The sequence below is a fragment of the Grampus griseus genome (assembly GCF_964374135.1).
Source record: "Grampus griseus genome assembly, chromosome: 1".
In the NCBI taxonomy this organism is placed as follows: domain Eukaryota; kingdom Metazoa; phylum Chordata; class Mammalia; order Artiodactyla; family Delphinidae; genus Grampus; species Grampus griseus.
In genome coordinates this window covers 169083165-169100849 of record NC_139017.1, presented here as the reverse complement: position 1 = coordinate 169100849, position 17685 = coordinate 169083165, and the positions used below count along the sequence as shown (strand labels likewise).

The following is a 17685-nucleotide window of genomic DNA, read 5'->3' as shown; positions in this document are numbered from 1 at the left end:
GCTGTTGTCCTCATCAATTATAAGTACAAATATTTGTAGCGTCCTTCCAGTACCGCAGGCCATGAAGAATGAACTGAATGAACGATGTGATGGTTTGGGGAAGGGGCATTGGGCGGTGGAGGAGATGGTGGAGGAAGCCGACAGTGACTTAGCGGTTCATCAGTATCCACGGAGCACCTGCTCTGTGCCAGGCTCCAGAAAGAGGCTTAGGGAAGAGAAACAGGGACTGTCCACGGAGAAGCGGCCCAAAATATGAAGGCCGTTGCCCCAAATCCCAGATGGTTCAAGCCAAGATCCTGCCACCCACCACCCTGAAGCATGAAAGAGGTAAATTCAGGACAAGGACTCAGTCCTGCCCTCCCAGCCGCAAATAAGCCTAGGGAAGTTGTTCCTGCCAGGGTTGGGGCTGGCCAAGCTCTCAGTCACTCCCAGGGGCTTTCTGAGAAGGCCACCATGTCACCGCAGTTATGGATTCTTCAGGGCCCCCATCTCCCTGCCTGAGTGCACTGAGGCTCTGACACTCCCTCTCCCAACTTGGAGCTGGGTGCACCTGAGCCGGTCACTCAACCTCTCTGGGCAGGCAGCAGTTTGGAGGCCTCAGTATGGAAGTTGTGGCTCCCTGGTGAGCTGTCAGAGGCCAGGTCTGACCCCTGAACAGGGAAGACAGGGCCCCTTCTGCAGCTGGAGCCCACCATCGGGGGTGGTTGACATGCACAAGGCCACACCCAGCAGAGCAGCCTCTCCCGGGTTTGGCAGTGCCATGGTACACAGTGGCTCTGGAGCACGTGAGAGGCTCGAGCACCCCATAACAACACCCAGTATTTACTGGGTGGGGGCCAGTTTCCAACAGAGGCTAGTACCATGGACTAGAAGATATACCACGGACATCAGGGTGTAAAAAGGAAACACAGTCTTATTTTGCCCCTGATGGTTCCAGGGACATGTGGATTTGCAACGGTTGGCATTTACTGAGTACTTAATATACGCACTTTGCACCCCTTATCTCTGATCCTTCAATGTTCCCATTTTAGGGACGCGGAAGTGTAGGCTCAGGGGCGGTAAATAATTGGCCCAAGGTACACAGCTCAGAAGTGGCAATGCTGGGATTGAAACCGAGGTCTCCGATTCCACATCTTCTTAGGGGACCTCCGGAAAACAAGAAGGAAACTCATTCGTTTCACCCAAGCGAGGTTTATTCCCGAGCATTTATGGGCTCAGCCGTACTCAGAGACAACAGAGAAGCCGGGGATTCGTGCTCTGGGGGAATCTCGGGGATGAGACGCGGACACACGGGCAGCTAGTGAATGAGGCAGGGCAGCATTATTTGAGCTCACATCCTCCAACCCCAGCCCAGCCCTCCAGCAGGCGTCCCTTCACCGTGAACCTGCAGGTACCCACAGTGACCACCAGATGGCGGCTGTAGGCTGCCAAACTGGACTCAGTCCTTGGAGACCAATAGGTCAGCTTGGGTTGTTTTTCTAGAATGGGGTGGCATTGCCTGGCAAGCTAAACAGCTCGAGGGAAAGGAACGAAGGGCAAATGTTTCTAGGCATCCATCGCTAGGTGGGTAAAAATGGCCAGGACGCAGAGAACCTCGGAGGAACGCCAAATCAGATACCAGGGCATGGTGGTAATCGTTGGGGGTGGCTTCCTTGCAGACATCTGGAGTTGAACAAGCAAGCCCTCGGCCTCCATCTCCCAACGCTGGGGACCTCATGCCAATGGGCAGATGATAGGAGTGGATCCCCTCCCCATGGTGTAGCCCTGAATCATGCTGTTGAGGTAGGCTGGCGTGTTGCGCTCCAGGTAGAAGAGGATCATGTAGCACTTGGGGCCGAAGTAGCCCAGGGTGATGCCCAGGAGGTAGAGCACAGTGTCCAAGAGGCCCAGGATGGTGACCAGCACCCCCTCGTAGACAGACACGAAGGTGCAGAGGAAGACGGAGGAGGTGAAGTAGAAGGTCATGCAGGTTATGAACTTGGCCTCGTAGTCGTTGGTGGGCAGCTCCTTGCCTATGTGGGCGAAGCCAAAGCCCAGCACGGAGACGAGCAGTCCAGGCTGGTGTTGATCAGCAGCCCCCGGTGGTAGCTGGGGTTGCAGGACAGGGTCGTGACCTTGGGGTCATCGGGGTCAGTGCGGGCAGTGGGGTTGGTGGTCACGGCCAGTATGCTGCTCCCCACGATGACTGTCTTGAGCACCGTGATGAATGCCACGAAGACACAGAGCCCATGGTAGCGGACCCAGAAGCTGTAGGCCCGTGGGAGGCGTCTGGCCATCTTGAAGATGCAGATGATGTGGAAAGAGCGCACGGTGATGCAGGAGACGCAGACGGTGAAGCAGAGCGTGAGGAAGGCCTGGAGGCAGAGGCACGTGGAGACCATGGGCGGCCCTGCATACGAGGGGACCACCATGTATGCCATCAGCTGCGGCGTCAGCATCAGGAAGCACACGGGCCCCCCAGCCGAGCGAACCATGGGCGTCTGAAACTGCCTCCAGAAGATTATCGAGATGGCCAGGTGCCGAGGAAGCCCAGGGCAGCCAGCACGACCACAGTGGTGGTGGGTGCCTCATGCCATTCAAGGAAGGCCAGCTGCCGCTTGAAGCAGGAGGTGTCTTTCCTGCGGGACCACTCGTAACTTGGGCAGGGCTGGCAGTCGAATTCACCTGCAAGAGCCCACAGCAACTCCCATCAGCCGAACCTGCCTTCTCAGCATCTACATCCACTGGGCCTGCATTGGGCCAGGCCACGGCAGGAGAAAGAGAGACAGCTAAGAGCGACCAATGCTCACTGAGTCCCTTACACCCCCCGACTCATCAACTCCTCACAGCAACCCCATTTCACAGATGAGGAAACTGAGGCTCAGCCAGGTAAAGTCACAAAGCCAGGAAGTTATAGAGGCAGGATTTGAACCAAGGACTCCTTGACTCAGAGTCTAATAACTATAATTCCTTCCTCCCAAGACCTCACCCTCTGGTGGGAAAGACATAATTCTTGGCCTTTGGACACTTACGTACCATGGGGGAGACCCCAGAGACCCTGCCGAAGGTGAAGGGCCCTGGAGACCACCCCCCTCCCAGGGCAGGGCAGTGGCAAGGCAAGCATGTGGGCCCATGAATCACACCTGCAGCTCGGTTGAGGAAGGTGCCAGAGAGGCAGTCAATACACTCGAAGCAGCAGGGGTGGATGCCAGCTGGCTTCTTCTTTTGCCCAGGATGGCAGTCCTTGGAACACATAGACACAGCGATCTGGAGGGAGGAGAGCAAAAGACCCTGAGTCCTCTTTCCCACTCTCTGGGGGCTCCCTTACCCTCTCTAACTCATCCGCAGCAGAATGCTCAGGGGAGGGGAACTGGCTTCTGTCGGGGAGGGGGAGGGGTGCTGGGATTGCCATTAGAACTGGACCTCTGTAGGCACCTTCTTAGTTTCACCCAGCAAAGACCTAATCCACCTTCTTCTGGTAACAGCACCCAGCTGTTGAGACGGAGACTTTCTGAGGCTGCTGAGTGAATAGGATATAACTCTGGAGCTGCTAGCAGCCCGCTGGTTTCCAGGGGGAGAACATGCCTGAGGAAGGATCTGGGAGATGGAGAGAGTGAGACCCTGGATCCAGCCTTGCCTGAAGCTTCCCCTTCAGGTCAACTCCTGGAATTTTCAATGATGTGAGGCAATAAACTAACTTTTTGCTTATATTGCTTTCTGTCGCTTACCACCAAGAGTCCTAATTAACACATCTTTTATGGAGGGGCAGGGGTTTTCAGATGAGCAAGAGCAGGTAGGCAGTGGCCATGTCTATTGCTTTTACTGCTATATTTCTTTTTTAAAAAATAAATTTATTTTTGGCTGCATTGGGTCTTCGTTGCTGCATGCGGGCTTTCTCTAGTTGTGGTAAGCAGGGGCTACTCTTCATTGCGTGCACAGGCTTCTTTCTCATTGCAGTGGCTTCTCTTGTTGCGGAGCATGGGCTCTAAGCGTGCGGGCTTCAGTAATTGCGGCACGCGGGCTTCAGTAGTTGTGGCACGTGGGCTCAGTAGTTGCGGCTCGCGGGCTCTAGAGTGCAGGCTCAGTAGTTGTGGCACATGTAGTAGTAGTAATAGTAGTAGTAGTAGTAGTTGTTCCACAGCATGTGGGATCTTCCCCGACCAGGGATCGAACCCATGTCCCTTGCATTGGCAGGCAGATTCTTAACTATTGTGTCACCAGGGAAGTCCCTGCTATATTTCTGGAAACTAGAAGCATGCCCAGCAAAGAGGAGGCCTCCAATGATTGTTTATTAAATGAATGAATGAATTACAAGTAGAGGAAACAGTAAGAGCAATGAGGTGGAGGAGAGGTTGGGGATGGCATTTGTGGGAAGAGGGTGTGTCCGAGCCTGGCTGAAATCAGGCTGCATGGGGAGAGGGTGGGAGAGAGTGGAAGACTGAACTATGACACTAAAAATGTAGGGGTGGTGGGAAGCAGCCATGGCTCTTGAGTGGGGAGTGGCCTGATTAGATTCAGGTTGTATAGAAATCATTCTGACAACCAATGAGGAGGGTGTTGCAAGAGTACACAGATAAAGGACCAAGGGCCAGACAAGAGGAGCCACGGTAGGACCACTCGACCTCAGAGCCCTTCTCTTCTGGCCTCTCAGAGATCACCTGCTTTCCCGTTCCGCCCCTCTAGTCTCTCTTGCACATGCATCAGGTGATGTTTCTGGATGTCTTGTTCGCTCCCTGAAACCTCATGGAAGAGCCTCTCCACCAGCCAAGTTAAGTCTGATCCCCTGCCAGCCTTCCCTCTGTGGTCTTTTCTGCCTCCTGTGGGACCACACACATGTGCAGGCCTATGCCCACCAACACACACACACACACACACACACACACACACACACGCACACACCTTATCCAGACTTACACCCCACCACTCCCTTGCCATGTATTCTCCCCCTCCTCCAAATTCATCTCTACACTAACTCTGAGCCCCTAAGTAACCAAATTAATCCTACCTCTTACCCATGGAGTCTCAACCTGATATTCACACATTCATTCATTCAAAAAGGTATTGAGTACATACCGATGCCAGGCACTGGAAATATAGCTGTGAACCAAATGAGACAAAGTCTCTGTTCTTATGAAATGAATATTTTCATGGGGAAGAGAGACAACACACATATAAATCTGTGATACAACAGATGGTGATAAATATTGTGAAGGAAAATAAAGCCATGCAAGGGATATGGAAAATGATGGAGGAGCTGTTTTCACTTTCACATTGGGTGAGAGGGGAAGGAAGGCCTCATCCAGCAGGTGACATTGGAGTAAAGATGTAAAGACTGGGAGGGAGCAGGTCATGAAGATATCTGTTTAGGCAGCAGGGACAGCATGTGCAAAGGTCCTGCGGTTGGGAGACTTGGCTTAGTCGAGGAGCAGCAAGGCCAGCGTGGCTCTAGCAGAATGAGCAAGAGGAAGAACAGTGGATCTGTTCAAAGAGTTGGAGTCGGGCTTCCCTGGTGGCGCAGTGGTTGAGAGTCCGCCTGCCGATGCGGGGGACACGGGTTCGTGCCCCGGTCCGGGAAGATCCCACATGCCGCGGGGTGGCTGGGGCCGTGAGCCATGGCCACTGAGCCTGCGCGTCCGGAGCCTGTGCTCCGCAACAGGAGAGGCCACAACAGTGAGAGGCCCGTGTACCGCAAAAAAAAAAAGAGTTGGAGTCAAAATACTTTGGCTTTTACTCTGAATGAAATGAGAAGCTACTGGAGGATCCCAAGCAGAGGAGTGACAGGATCTGACCTTCATTTTAACAGGATTGCCCTGTCTGAATATAGATCATGAGGGGTAATGGCACAACAGGAGACCAGGCAGGGTGTTATTGTAATAGCCCAGCTGAGAAATGGTGGCGGTTCTGACTAAAGAGAGAGCCGTGGAAGAGGTGGGAAGTGGTCAGATTCTGGATGTGTTTTGAAAGTAGGCTGGACAAGATTTACTGCTGGGTTGGATGAGAAAGAAAGGAGTCAAGGATGACTCAATGCTTTTGGTCAAACAACAGAAAGATGGTGTTGCCTTTTACTGGAATGGGAAGACCATGGGGGAGCAACTTTGCATAAGCAGGTGAATATTTCACTTAAAGTTGAGGGGAGAAGTCCAGTCTGAAGATATAAAATTGGAAGTTATAAACCTATGGATCATATTTCCAGCCCTGTAGACAGAGAAGAGAATAAGTCCATTGGCTGACCTCTTGTACCCTCCAGGGTTTAAAGGTCAAGGGGATAAGGAGGGACCAGGAAAGGAGACCTAGAAGGAGTAGTCATAGCTGTAGGGGAACCAAGAGAGAGACTGGCTCAGAATTCGAGTAAAGATATTGTTTCCAAAGAGAGGAAGTAATCAGCTGTGTCACATCTGTTCACAGGTTGACTACAATGATGATGGTTGGATTGGCAATATCTAGACATCAGTGACCTTCACAAAAGCAGTTTCAGAAGAGTGATGTGGTGGAAAGCCTTGCTGGTGTAGATTCAGGAGAGAATGGGGAACTTCTGGTTTCTGGTCTGGCATGTAAGGAGCTTGGAAGTCATCATCTCCATCCACACAACAAGGAAAAGGCTGAACAGGCTAAAAATCAACAACCCTTCTTAGGTCCATCAGAGAATTGGGGTCATGGGGCAAACTACAGATCCCAAAACTGGGGAGACAGGTGCACACAAAGAGTCACAGCTTAGCAGGAGCAGGAAATGCTGCTGGAGGCAGCAACTGGTAGGAGCAGCTAGAGAGCTGGGACTGAGCTCAGACTAGCTTGAGAGAGGGCTCTAGGGGTGCATCCTTAACCTCAGGAGCCCCACCAGCTTCTCAGGGTAAAGACTGCTCTCCAGCAAGGGGAGAGGAAAAAGCAACCATTCTGAAATACACCCAGAGCATTCTGTTCTCCTTAACAAAGGCCTGCCCTCAAGGGAAACTATTTTACCACAGCCGAATTGACATAGGGGAAAGGAAGTACCCAACTGTAGCCCCCCTCTGGCCTTCCTGTCTCACCGAAGGTGGGGAGAGCTGAGAGGCACTTGTGAAGGGCACAGCCCAGGGCACAGGCTTACCAAAAGAATAAAACCTGGTCACAGATGATTCCAGAATTCTTCCCCTCCTCCCACATCTTACCACCACATCATTCAGGCTCCTGTATAATAACAGGGGATTACAACCAAAAGAACTGCAAGGCTCAAATTCTGTTTAAGAAGAAGTCTCTAGGGAAACCCAAAGCCAGCAGGGAAGACCAAAAGAGGAAATTTTAGCCTCTGACACCACAGCTATGGCAAAGAGTAAACATAGCCTCACTCCTACCCAAATAAACATAAAACCTCATGCTAAAATTTATTTACCTCAGTTCCTTTAACAAACACATCATGTCTGGCTCTCAACAAAAAATTACAAGGCATGTTAAAAGACAAAAAAAAAGTCTGAAGAGACAAAACAAGCATCAGAATGAGACTCATATATGGTAGAGATTTTCCAATTATGAGACAGGAAGTTTAAAATAACTATGATTAATATGCTAAGAGCTGTAACTGAAAAAGTGAACAACATTCAAGAAAAGATGGGTAATGTAAGCAGAGAACTGGAAACTGAAAGAAAGAACCAAAAGGAAATGCAACACATTTTGAAAAAACCTATGGTAACAGAAGTAAAGAATGTCTTTGATGGGCTTATCAGTAGACTGGACATAGCTGAGGAAAAAGCCAGTGAGCTTGAAGATATATCTATAGAAACATCCCAAAGCGAAAAGCAAAGCGAAAAAAAAAAGTGAAAAAAAGAGAACAGAATATCTAAGAGCTATAGAACAATTGCAAAATATGTAACATACATATAATGAGAATACTCAAAGGAGAAGAAAGAAAGGAACAGAAGAAATATTTGAAGGAATATAGGCTGAGAATTTTATAATTATTAATGACAGATGCCAAATCACAGATCCAGAAAGTTCAGAGAACACCAAGTGGGATAAATACTTTTAAAAAACTACTCTTAGGTATACAATATTCAAAATGTAAAAAAAAAAAAAAAAAAAGATAAAGTCTCAAAGGAAGCCGGTGGGGCGGGCGGAATACCAACAAAAACGTTTACTAAGGAAAAAGAAGGACCTTTATGACAATAAAAGGGTCAAAAGATCAAGAAGATATAATAATTATAAACAGATATGCACCTAACTAGAGAGCCACAAAACACATGGAGCAAAGACCATCAGAATTAAAGGGAGAAAAGACAATTCAACACATAATATTCCCCAGTAATAATTGAAGACTTCCATACCTCACTCTCAATAATGGATAGAACAACCAGACAGAAAATAAGTAAGGAAATAGAGGACTTGAACAACACAATAAACCAACTGGATTTAACAGATATATATAGGACATTCTACCCAACAACAACAGAATATACATCTTCTCAAGTGCACCTGGGACATTTTCCAGACAAGGACAGACCTTATGTTAAACCATGAATTAAGTGTGAATAAATTTTAAAAGATAGATATCAGGCTTCCCTGGTGGCGCAGTGGTTGAGAGTCCAGCTGCCAATGCAAGGGACGCGGGTTCGTGCCCCAGTCCGGGGAGGGGGGTCCCGCATGCCGTGGAGCGGCTGGGCCCGTGGGCCATGGCCGCTGAGCCTGCGCGTCTGGAGCCTGTGCTCCGCAGCAGGGGGGGCCACAACAGTGAGAGGCCCGCATACCGCAAAAATAAATAAATAAATAAAATAATAAGTAAATAAATAAAAATAAATTTTAAAAAGATAGATATCACACAAAGTATCTTCTCTGACCACAATAGGATGAAGTTAAAAATCAATAACAGAATGAAAACTGGAAAATTTGTGAAAATTAAACAATGCTCTTACACAACCAACGAATCAAAGAACTCACAAATGGGATTAGAAAATACTTAAAGATGAATGAAAATGAAAACACAATGAACCAAAACATGGGATACAGCAAAGCAGTGCTAAGGGGGGAATTTAAAGCTATAAACACTTACATTGGAAAACAAGAAAGATCTCAAATCAACAACCTAACTTTACAGCTTAAGGAACTAGAAAAAGAAGATCAAACTAAACCTGAAACTAGCAGAAGGAAGGAAGTAATAAAGATTAAAGCAGAGTGAAACGAATTAAAAAATAGAAAAATATTACAGAAAATCGATTAAGCCAAAAGTTGGTTCTTTGAAAAGATCAGCAAAATTGACAAACCTCTAGCTAAAATGGCTAAGAAAAAAAGAGAGGATTCAAATTACTAAAATCAGAAATGAAAGTGAGGACATTCCCACTGATTCTACAGAAATAAAAACAATTATAAGAGAGTACTATACGCAATTATACACCAACAAATTGGATAAACTAGATGAAACAAATTCCTGGAAACACAAAATCTACTAATACTAAATCATGAAGAAATAGAAAATCTGAATAGACCTATAACTAATGAGGAGATTGAATCAGTAATCAAAAAATCCCCCCACAAAGAAAAGTCCTGGGTCTGATGGCTTCACTGGTGAATTCTACCAAAAACTAAAGAGGAAGGAACTCTCCTTCACTCATTCTATGAGGCCAGCATCAATCTGATAACAAAGCCAGGCAAAAAGACTTCAAGAAAAGAAAACTACAAACCAATATCCCTTATGAATATCGATGCAAAAATTCTCAACAAAATACTAGCAGACTGAATTCAGCAGCATACTAAAAGGAGTATACACCATGATCACATGGGACTTATTCCTGTAATACAAAGATAGTTCAACATATGAAAATCAATCAATGTAATACACCACATTAACAAAATGAAGGGAGAAAAAACACATGTTCCTCAGTCATAAGAAAGAATGAAATTTTGCCGTTTGCAACAACATTGATGGACTTGGATGGTATTATGCTAGTGAAATAAGTCAGACAAAGACAAATACTGTCTAGTATCACTTATATGTGAAATCTAAAGAATACAACAAGCTAGTGAATATAACAAAAAAGAAACAGACTCACAGATATAGAGAACAAACTAGTGGTTACCAATGGGAAAAGGGGAAGAGAAGAGGGTCAATATAGGGGTAGGGGATTAAGAGGTACAAACTACTATGTATAAAATAAGCTACAAGGAAACATTGTACAACATAGGGAATATAGCCAATATTTTATAATAACTATAAATGGAGTATAATCTTTAAAAATTGTGAATCACTATATTGTGCCCCTGTAACTTATATAATATTGTACATCAAGTATACTTCAATCAAAAATAAATAAATTTAATAAAACACATGATCATCTCAATTGATGAAGGAAAAGTATTTGACTCTTTCATGATAGAAAAACACTCAACAAACAAGAAGTAGAGGAAAACTACCTCAACATAATAAAAGCTCTATGGGAAAAGCCAACAGTGAATATCATATTCAATGGAGAAGGACTGAAAGCTCTTCCTCTAAAATCAGGAACAAGGCAAAGATGTGCAGTTTCACCCCTTCTATTAACACAGTACTGGAGGTCCTAGCCAGAGCAATTAGGCAAGAAAAAAAAAGTCATCTAAATTGGAAAGTAATCAATAAAATTACCTGCTCACAGATGATATCTTATATGTAAAATATCCTAAAGATTCTGCAAAAAAATTGTTAGGACCAATAAGTGAACTCTGCAAAGTATCAAGACACAAAGTCAACACACAAAAATCAGTTGTTTTCTACACACTAACAATGAATAATTCAAAAAGGAAATTAAGAAAATAATTCTATTTACAATAGCATCAAAAAGAATAAAATACTTAGGAATTAACCAAGGAGGGAAAGACTTGTACAATGAACACTACAAAACATTTCTAAAAGAAATTAAAGAAGACATAAATAAATGGAAAGACATCCCATGTTTACGGATTGGCAGACTTAATATTGTTTTGATGTCAATACTACCCAAAGCAATCTACAGATTTAATGTAGTTCTTATCAAAATTCCAATGAGGTTTTTTTGCAGAAATACAAAAACTGAAATTCATATGGAATCTCAAGGGACCCTGAATAGCCAAAACAATCTTGAAAAAGAGCAAAGCTGGAGGAATCACATTTCCTGATTTCAAAACTTTCTACAGAGTGACAGTAATCAAACAGTGTGGTACCAGACTAAAGAGACACACAAATGGAATAAAATAAAGTCCAAAAATAAAACCTCACATATATGGTCAAATGATTTTTTTTTTTTTTTTTTTTTTTCGCTACGCAGGCCTCTCACTGTTGTGGCCTCTCCCGTTGCGGAGCACAGGCTCCAGACGCGCAGGCTCAGCAGCCATGGCTCACGGGCCTAGCCGCTCCGCGGCATGTGGGATCTTCCCGGACCGGGGCATGAACCCATGTCCCCTGCATCGGCAGGCAGACTCTCAACCACTGCACCACCAGGGAAGCCCTGGTCAAATGATTTTGACAAAGGTTTCTAGGCCATTCAATGGGGAAAAGATAGTGTTTTAAGCCAATGATTCTGGGAAAACTGGATACCCAGAGGCAAGAGAATGAAGTGGCCTGTACTTAACACCATATATAAAAATTAACTGAAAACAGATCCATGACCTAAATGGAAGATCTAAAACTATAAAAACTCTTAGAAGAAAACACAGGGCAAAAGTTTCACGACACTGACTTTGGCGATGGTTTCTTGGAGATGACACCAAAGGCACAGGCAACAAAAGAAAAAAAGTGATCAAATTGGACTTAATGAAAAATTTTAAATTTACGCATCAAAAGATACTATCAACCAAGTAAAAAGACAACCTATAGAGTGGGATAAAATATTTGCAAATAAGGTATACAAGGTATTAATACGCAGAATACAGAGAACTCCTAAAACTCAACAACAACCAAAAAACCAACCTGATTAAAAAATGAAAAAAATAGGGTCTTCTCTGGTGGCGCAGTGGTTGAAGTCCACCTGCCAATGCAGGGGACATGGGTTCGTGCCCCAGTCCGGGAGGATCCCACATGCCACGGAGCGGCTGGGCCCGTGGGCCATGGCCGCTGAGCCTGCACGTCCAGAGCCTGTGCTCCGCAACGGGAGAGGCCGCAACAGTGAGAGGCCCGCGTACCGCCAAAAAAAAAAAAAAGAAAAAAATAGACTTGAACAAACATTTCTTCAAAGAAGATATACAAATGGATAATAAGCACATGAGAAGATACCCAATATCAGTAATCATTAGGAAAGTAAGAATCTAAACCACAATGAGAGACCACTTCACACCCATTAAGATGGCTGCTATCAAAAAGACAGAAAATAACAAGTGTTGGTGAGGATGTAGAGGAATTGGAACAGTGAGCTTTTGTGCACTGCTGGAAACGTAAAATGGTACAGCCACTGTGGAGAACATGGTAGTCCCTCAAAAAATTAACAATAGAATTAACCTATGATCCAGCAATTACGTTTCTGGGTATATACTCAAAAGAAATGAAAGCAGTCTTGAAGAGATATTTGTATACTCCTATTCATAACAGTATTAATTTCACAATAGCTAAAATATGGAAGCAACCCAAGTGTCCATTTATGAATGAGCAAAATATTATATATCCATAAAATGGAATATTATTCAGCCTTAAAAAGGAAGGAAATTATGATGCATGTTACAACTTTGGATGAACTTTGAACTTTGGATGAACGTTGAGGACCTTATGCTAAGTGAAATAAACCAGTAATAAAAAAGACAAATACTGTATGATTCCACTTATATGAGGTATCTATTGTGGTCAAATTCAGAGATAGAAAGTAGAATGGTGCTTTCTAGGGGCTGGAGGAGAGGAATGAAGGAGGAGTTACTGTTTAATGGGCACAGAGTTTCAATGTTGCCAGATGAAAGTATTCTAGAGATGAATGGCAGTGATGGCTGTACAACAGTATAAATGTACTTAATGTTACTCAACGGTCAACTTAAAAATGGTTAAGACGGTAAAGTTTATGTTATGTGTATTTTACCACAATTAAAACATTGGGAAAAATCTTTTAAGATGGTAACATTTATGGGTTTTTTTTACCATAGTTAAAGATAATTTTTTCAAGTAACAAAACTTATGAAATACAATGAAAGCAGTACTTAGAGGGAAGTGTCTAGCTGTCAATGCCCACATTTAAAAAGAAAGACCTCAAATCACATTCACTACCTTGTTGCAGAGTTGTGTACTCTGCTACTGTCTGTCATGACAGACTCCACAAGGAACTCGATCACTCTAGAAGATGTGGGTCCAGCAAACACAGGGTGGAAAAAGGATTGGCCACACTCACCATTCTTTGCAGAGGTCCATTGTAGAATCAGGGCTTCTCATCTCCAGAACCTTAGATTCTGCTAGAATAAAGCATGGTCTCCAAAGGGGGAATACTCCCACCAGCAGACACAATAGGGCTCTATGGTTACACCTGGTCATTTAGGGGGTCTCATGCCAGCAAACGAGAAAGCCAAGAAAGGAGAGGTAAATGACCTGGATTAGCAGGAGGGGCTAGGAGTGCCGCTAGGGGTAGGAAGGCGTAGGACTGGGATCCAGGCGATTCCCCAAGGTGGCACTTGGTGTTTCTAGCCCAGTGATGACTGCTACTAGACAGCCACCGGACCACGAGCCAGCCCGGACAAGGTGACACAGCCTCTGACACCTTGGGGATGAATGTCTGGATCACCCCACATGCCAATGACCTAGAGCAGCCCATGGCTGAGGGTGAAGGAATCCAGAATGGACGGTGGCAGAAAGAGAGGTTGAATCAGGTCCACCCGGGGCCCAGGGCAGCAGCAGGGCCCGTGGCTGGGTTCACTCGACTCCCCTCGTGCAGAGACCAACCTGGCCGCTCTCCGCCCAGGGGCTGCAGGGTGAGACGCCCGCAGGGAGCTGCTGGGTATCACACGAGCGCAACCTGGAAACGCCAGGGAATTCATACTCCCGGCACAACCCTTGACCACTGGGAGATACGGAGCCAATGGATCCTCTTCCCACCCTCGGGGACTGCTCTAAAGTGACTTCTGAGAAGGTCCAGGTAAGACTGAGATCCCGTGGCTCCCAGCAGCACCCAGCTTGAGAACATCCCCTTATACTGACTCTTTCCCTGTTAAATACTCCCCAGCCTCCTGTTCCCCCAGATCATATCCTGGGATAAACCATCTGCTGGCCAAGCTGGGCTGAGGAACCTGGATTCCAGGGGTCCAATACATGGGGCCAGAAAGCATTTCCCTGTAATTCTCCTGAGTAGGCAGGGCAGGGTCTATTACTGGCAGGGGCCTGGGTCTCTCCGGGCTCCCCTTCTGGGTCTGAGCCTTGCTTCCCCTTCCTCACCTACCCCACCTCCAACCCCAGCAGTGGCTCTACCCCCAAGCCCCAGCCTCTCTCCTAAGGCCAGACACTGGGGTCAGAAACAGAGGAGGAGACACTCGGCTTCTACTCTGCACCAGGTAATGGACATACATTATTATTAATCCTCCTAATAACTCAGCAGCATACACATTACTCCTTCTGTTTAATACATGAGAAAGCCGAGGCTCAGAGATATTAAATAACTTGCCCAAAGTGGCACAGCTAGTGGTGGCAGAACTGGGACTTGAACCCAGGCTGCCTGATTCCAAAGCTCTGCTCAGATCATCACCACCTGCCTCCTAACAGATGGGCTGTATCAGAGATGCCTGACGGGTATCAGGGGAGGATAAAGATGGGGATGCGGGGTGGCTGAGCGATAGAGTAGGCAGCTGGTTCCAAACTATGGGAAAGTCAGTGAAGTGTTTAAGCAGAGATGTCTAATGCTGAGTAGAAAGCGCACATCTCTGGTGTGTATCTCCTCTTCTCCTCTGGATCCTCAGTAAAACCTTCTACACCTTCCGCAGGCCCGAGGTAGGGTGTGTGTGCGCCTGTGCCTAAACCAGGAAAACACAGCTTTAAGTTCCAGGCCCGAATCTAGGTGATGCCGAACTGGGACCATGAACCTGAGAGCTGACGGGAATACACGAGCTCATCCCCAGGGCCTCCACCCTGGAGAGGCTGCGGGGAGAACTGGGGCTCCAGCCTGCGGGGCTTCATTCTAGGGAATTTCACCCAAATCTCCAAGGACAGACCATCATGGGTGGTGATGATTAAGTTAATTTGTTTTTTTAAAGGAATTTTGTTTTGTCACCACGAAGGACTCCTGTGTGTCTGGAGGCAGGGCGTGGTCCATGGCCTCTCCCACCCGTTTGCCCAGAACCCACCAAGGGAAGGGGAGGATAGAGCAGAGCAGTGGGCAGCTCTGCGGTCTCCATGGCAACCACGGACTCGGCACCTGCTCCGTGGGGCCCTGGCTTTCCACAGGCCAGACCTCACCTGCCAAGGGTAGACCACCTCCTTGTGGCAGCCGGTCTGGTTGCAGCCCAGGAGGCTCTGCAGCGCGTGAGCCACGGCGTAGACGGCGGAGTACACGCTGTCGACCACGCGTTCGCCAGAGAGCGTGAGGATGGTGTTGAAGGACTCAGAGGTGTCCATACAGGTGTCACACTCCTGGTTGCAGGTGGCCCCCGGCTGCTCCTGTTGAGCGCGGGCCGGCTGACCTGGGAGCAGTGCACGCGGAACTCGCTGAAGCCCGGGATGGGCACGCTCTGCTCTGGGTGGTGATGCCCAGCGTGGTGAAGCCCAGGAAGGTGCCTGTGCACTGCAGCTGGGTGAGGTGGTGCAGGACCGGCTTGATGGCCCAGGATTCGGAGGCGACCCACACTGCGCCCGTGGAGTTCTGGCACAGAACTTCGCGGAAGAAGTTGAACAGGGCCAGGTCTGGCGAGGACACGGCCACAACACGCGCCATGCTCTGCTGCAGCTTGCCCATGATGGCCTCCAGGCGCTCACGCTCCTGCTGCGTCATCGTCCGGTTGGGCTGCGGCCTGGGCAGCGTCTCCCGGAAGGCGATGCAGATGTCACGGTGGGCCAGGCACTCGCTGAGCAGCTGGCTGCTGCCGCGGCCATTGTCATCGCTGCTTGTCAACACAAGGATCCGATTCCAGCGGAAGTGCCGCATCAGCGGCACCATGGCCTCCATTTGGTGATGCACACCTGGCGCCGTGCGCAGCACCGCTGGGAAATGCAGCTGGTCATTGATGGTACCGTAGGTGATCTGCCGGAGGGGAGGGTCCAGCAGGTATTAGCGAGGGCCTCACAGGGTCCCCCCCCAGGGGGGTTCCACCCACCGCCATCATCCTTATGGCATTTGAGGAGCACATAGCGCCAGCCACGCCCAGGGCTAGGTGGTTTACTCCACCATCATCATGGACATCACAGGAATGACAATGAATGAGGACCTACTATGTGTAGGTACCAACATTATCAACATCACCATCACTTCTATCACCACCATCATTTCACTAGACTCTCCACCATCATCAGAAGCATCAAAATATACAACATCATGCTTAGTACCATCACCCTCACCATTCTCAAGCCAGCATATAATCTTCCCCAACGTCTTATAAATGGTTCATTTCTTATAGTCAGGCTTTAATCATCTTTGCACTCTCCTTCCTTCCCTTCTCTCTTTCTCAGAATGCCTCGCCCTCTCTGCACAAGATCACTATTTTATAAGCCCAGGCTGGCTCCAGTATCCCAGCCTTCATGCCTGCCTGAAGGTGGCCCGCTCAATCTCTGAATGACGCTGCCACCCCAGTGGGTTCACAGGGGATGGAGTGCAGAGGAAAGCCCCCCCAGTCCTGGAAGCACCCCTGCCCACCCAGCCACAGCCCTGGGGAAATACAAACCTTCCTTCCAGTCCGAGAACCTGCCTCCCAAAGGTATAACAGCCGGGCCTTGGCACGGACTCACTGGGAGTCCCGCTGCTGCCAGAGGGAAGGGGGTTGGTGTTGATGGTCTCTAAGACCCCTCTAGGCTCAAACATCCCATAACTCTTTAGTAAGAGACGTGACATTGAGACACCAGGTTTCAAAATTTCAGGACATAGTCGCCATAGATTTTAATAACGCGGACTGTGCCGGGCCTCCCTGAGAGCCAGTGGGGTGCATCCAGGATGGGGGTTTCGCCATGAATGACGAGACGCATTCATTGCTCCCACCCCGCCCCCACCATCACTTCCAGCCTCACACTGGAGACTCACTCATTGCACTTGGGCACCTGCAGGTAGTTGAGGTGGACAGTGCCCTTCACGTTGGCATGGAGGGGGAAGAGGCCACCCAGGAGGTAATCCTCAAGCAAGTAGAACTCTGAGTTTTCAGTCAGCTCAGCCAGGAAGATCAGCAGGAAGCTCAGGGAGCAGACCACCCTGCCCTGGGCTCCCATGGCTGTGAAGTGGAGGTCCCAGAGGTGGCTTTGCCTCCCTGGAGAGCTGGCAACCTAACCCCAGGGGATTTGCGCAGACATTTACATATGGGTCCTGTCACTGTCCAAGGAGCAGGAAAGCACCTGGGACAGGTAGAGAGGTTTGAGGGCTCTGAAGGAAGGGGAAGAGGCTGGAATGAGGATGATCCCTTCTTAGGGCACAGCAGAGCCTGGGTGGTCCAGGAGAACCCCATCTGGCAGTAGACAGAGCATGTCCTGCTAACCTGGCCACACCTACACCTTCTGCCATTTAGATGAGGTCAGGTCACATCTCCCTGATGTTTCAAGCATTTGGGAGTAAAGGACATAGATGCTCCCATCAGGAGACAGAGTAGGGGGGCAAAGGGCGCCCACACTCCAGAGCCTGACCAAGTTGGGGCTGGCACGTG

At 47.9% G+C, this 17685-nt stretch overlaps 1 protein-coding gene across 1 annotated transcript; it reads right to left on the bottom strand.

Moving 5' to 3' along the window:
* Positions 1-1219: 1219 nt before the first annotated feature.
* On the bottom strand, positions 1220-17257 carry TAS1R2 (taste 1 receptor member 2; the record flags this gene model as incomplete). The annotated part of the gene is given in 9 exon segments (XM_082674689.1): positions 1220-2051; positions 2054-2515; positions 2518-2664; positions 3123-3246; positions 15305-15492; positions 15495-15600; positions 15603-16085; positions 16159-16168; positions 17076-17257. Coding segments are annotated over 9 exon segments (2040 nt in total). The 3' UTR covers positions 1220-1713.
* Positions 17258-17685: the final 428 nt, after the last annotated feature.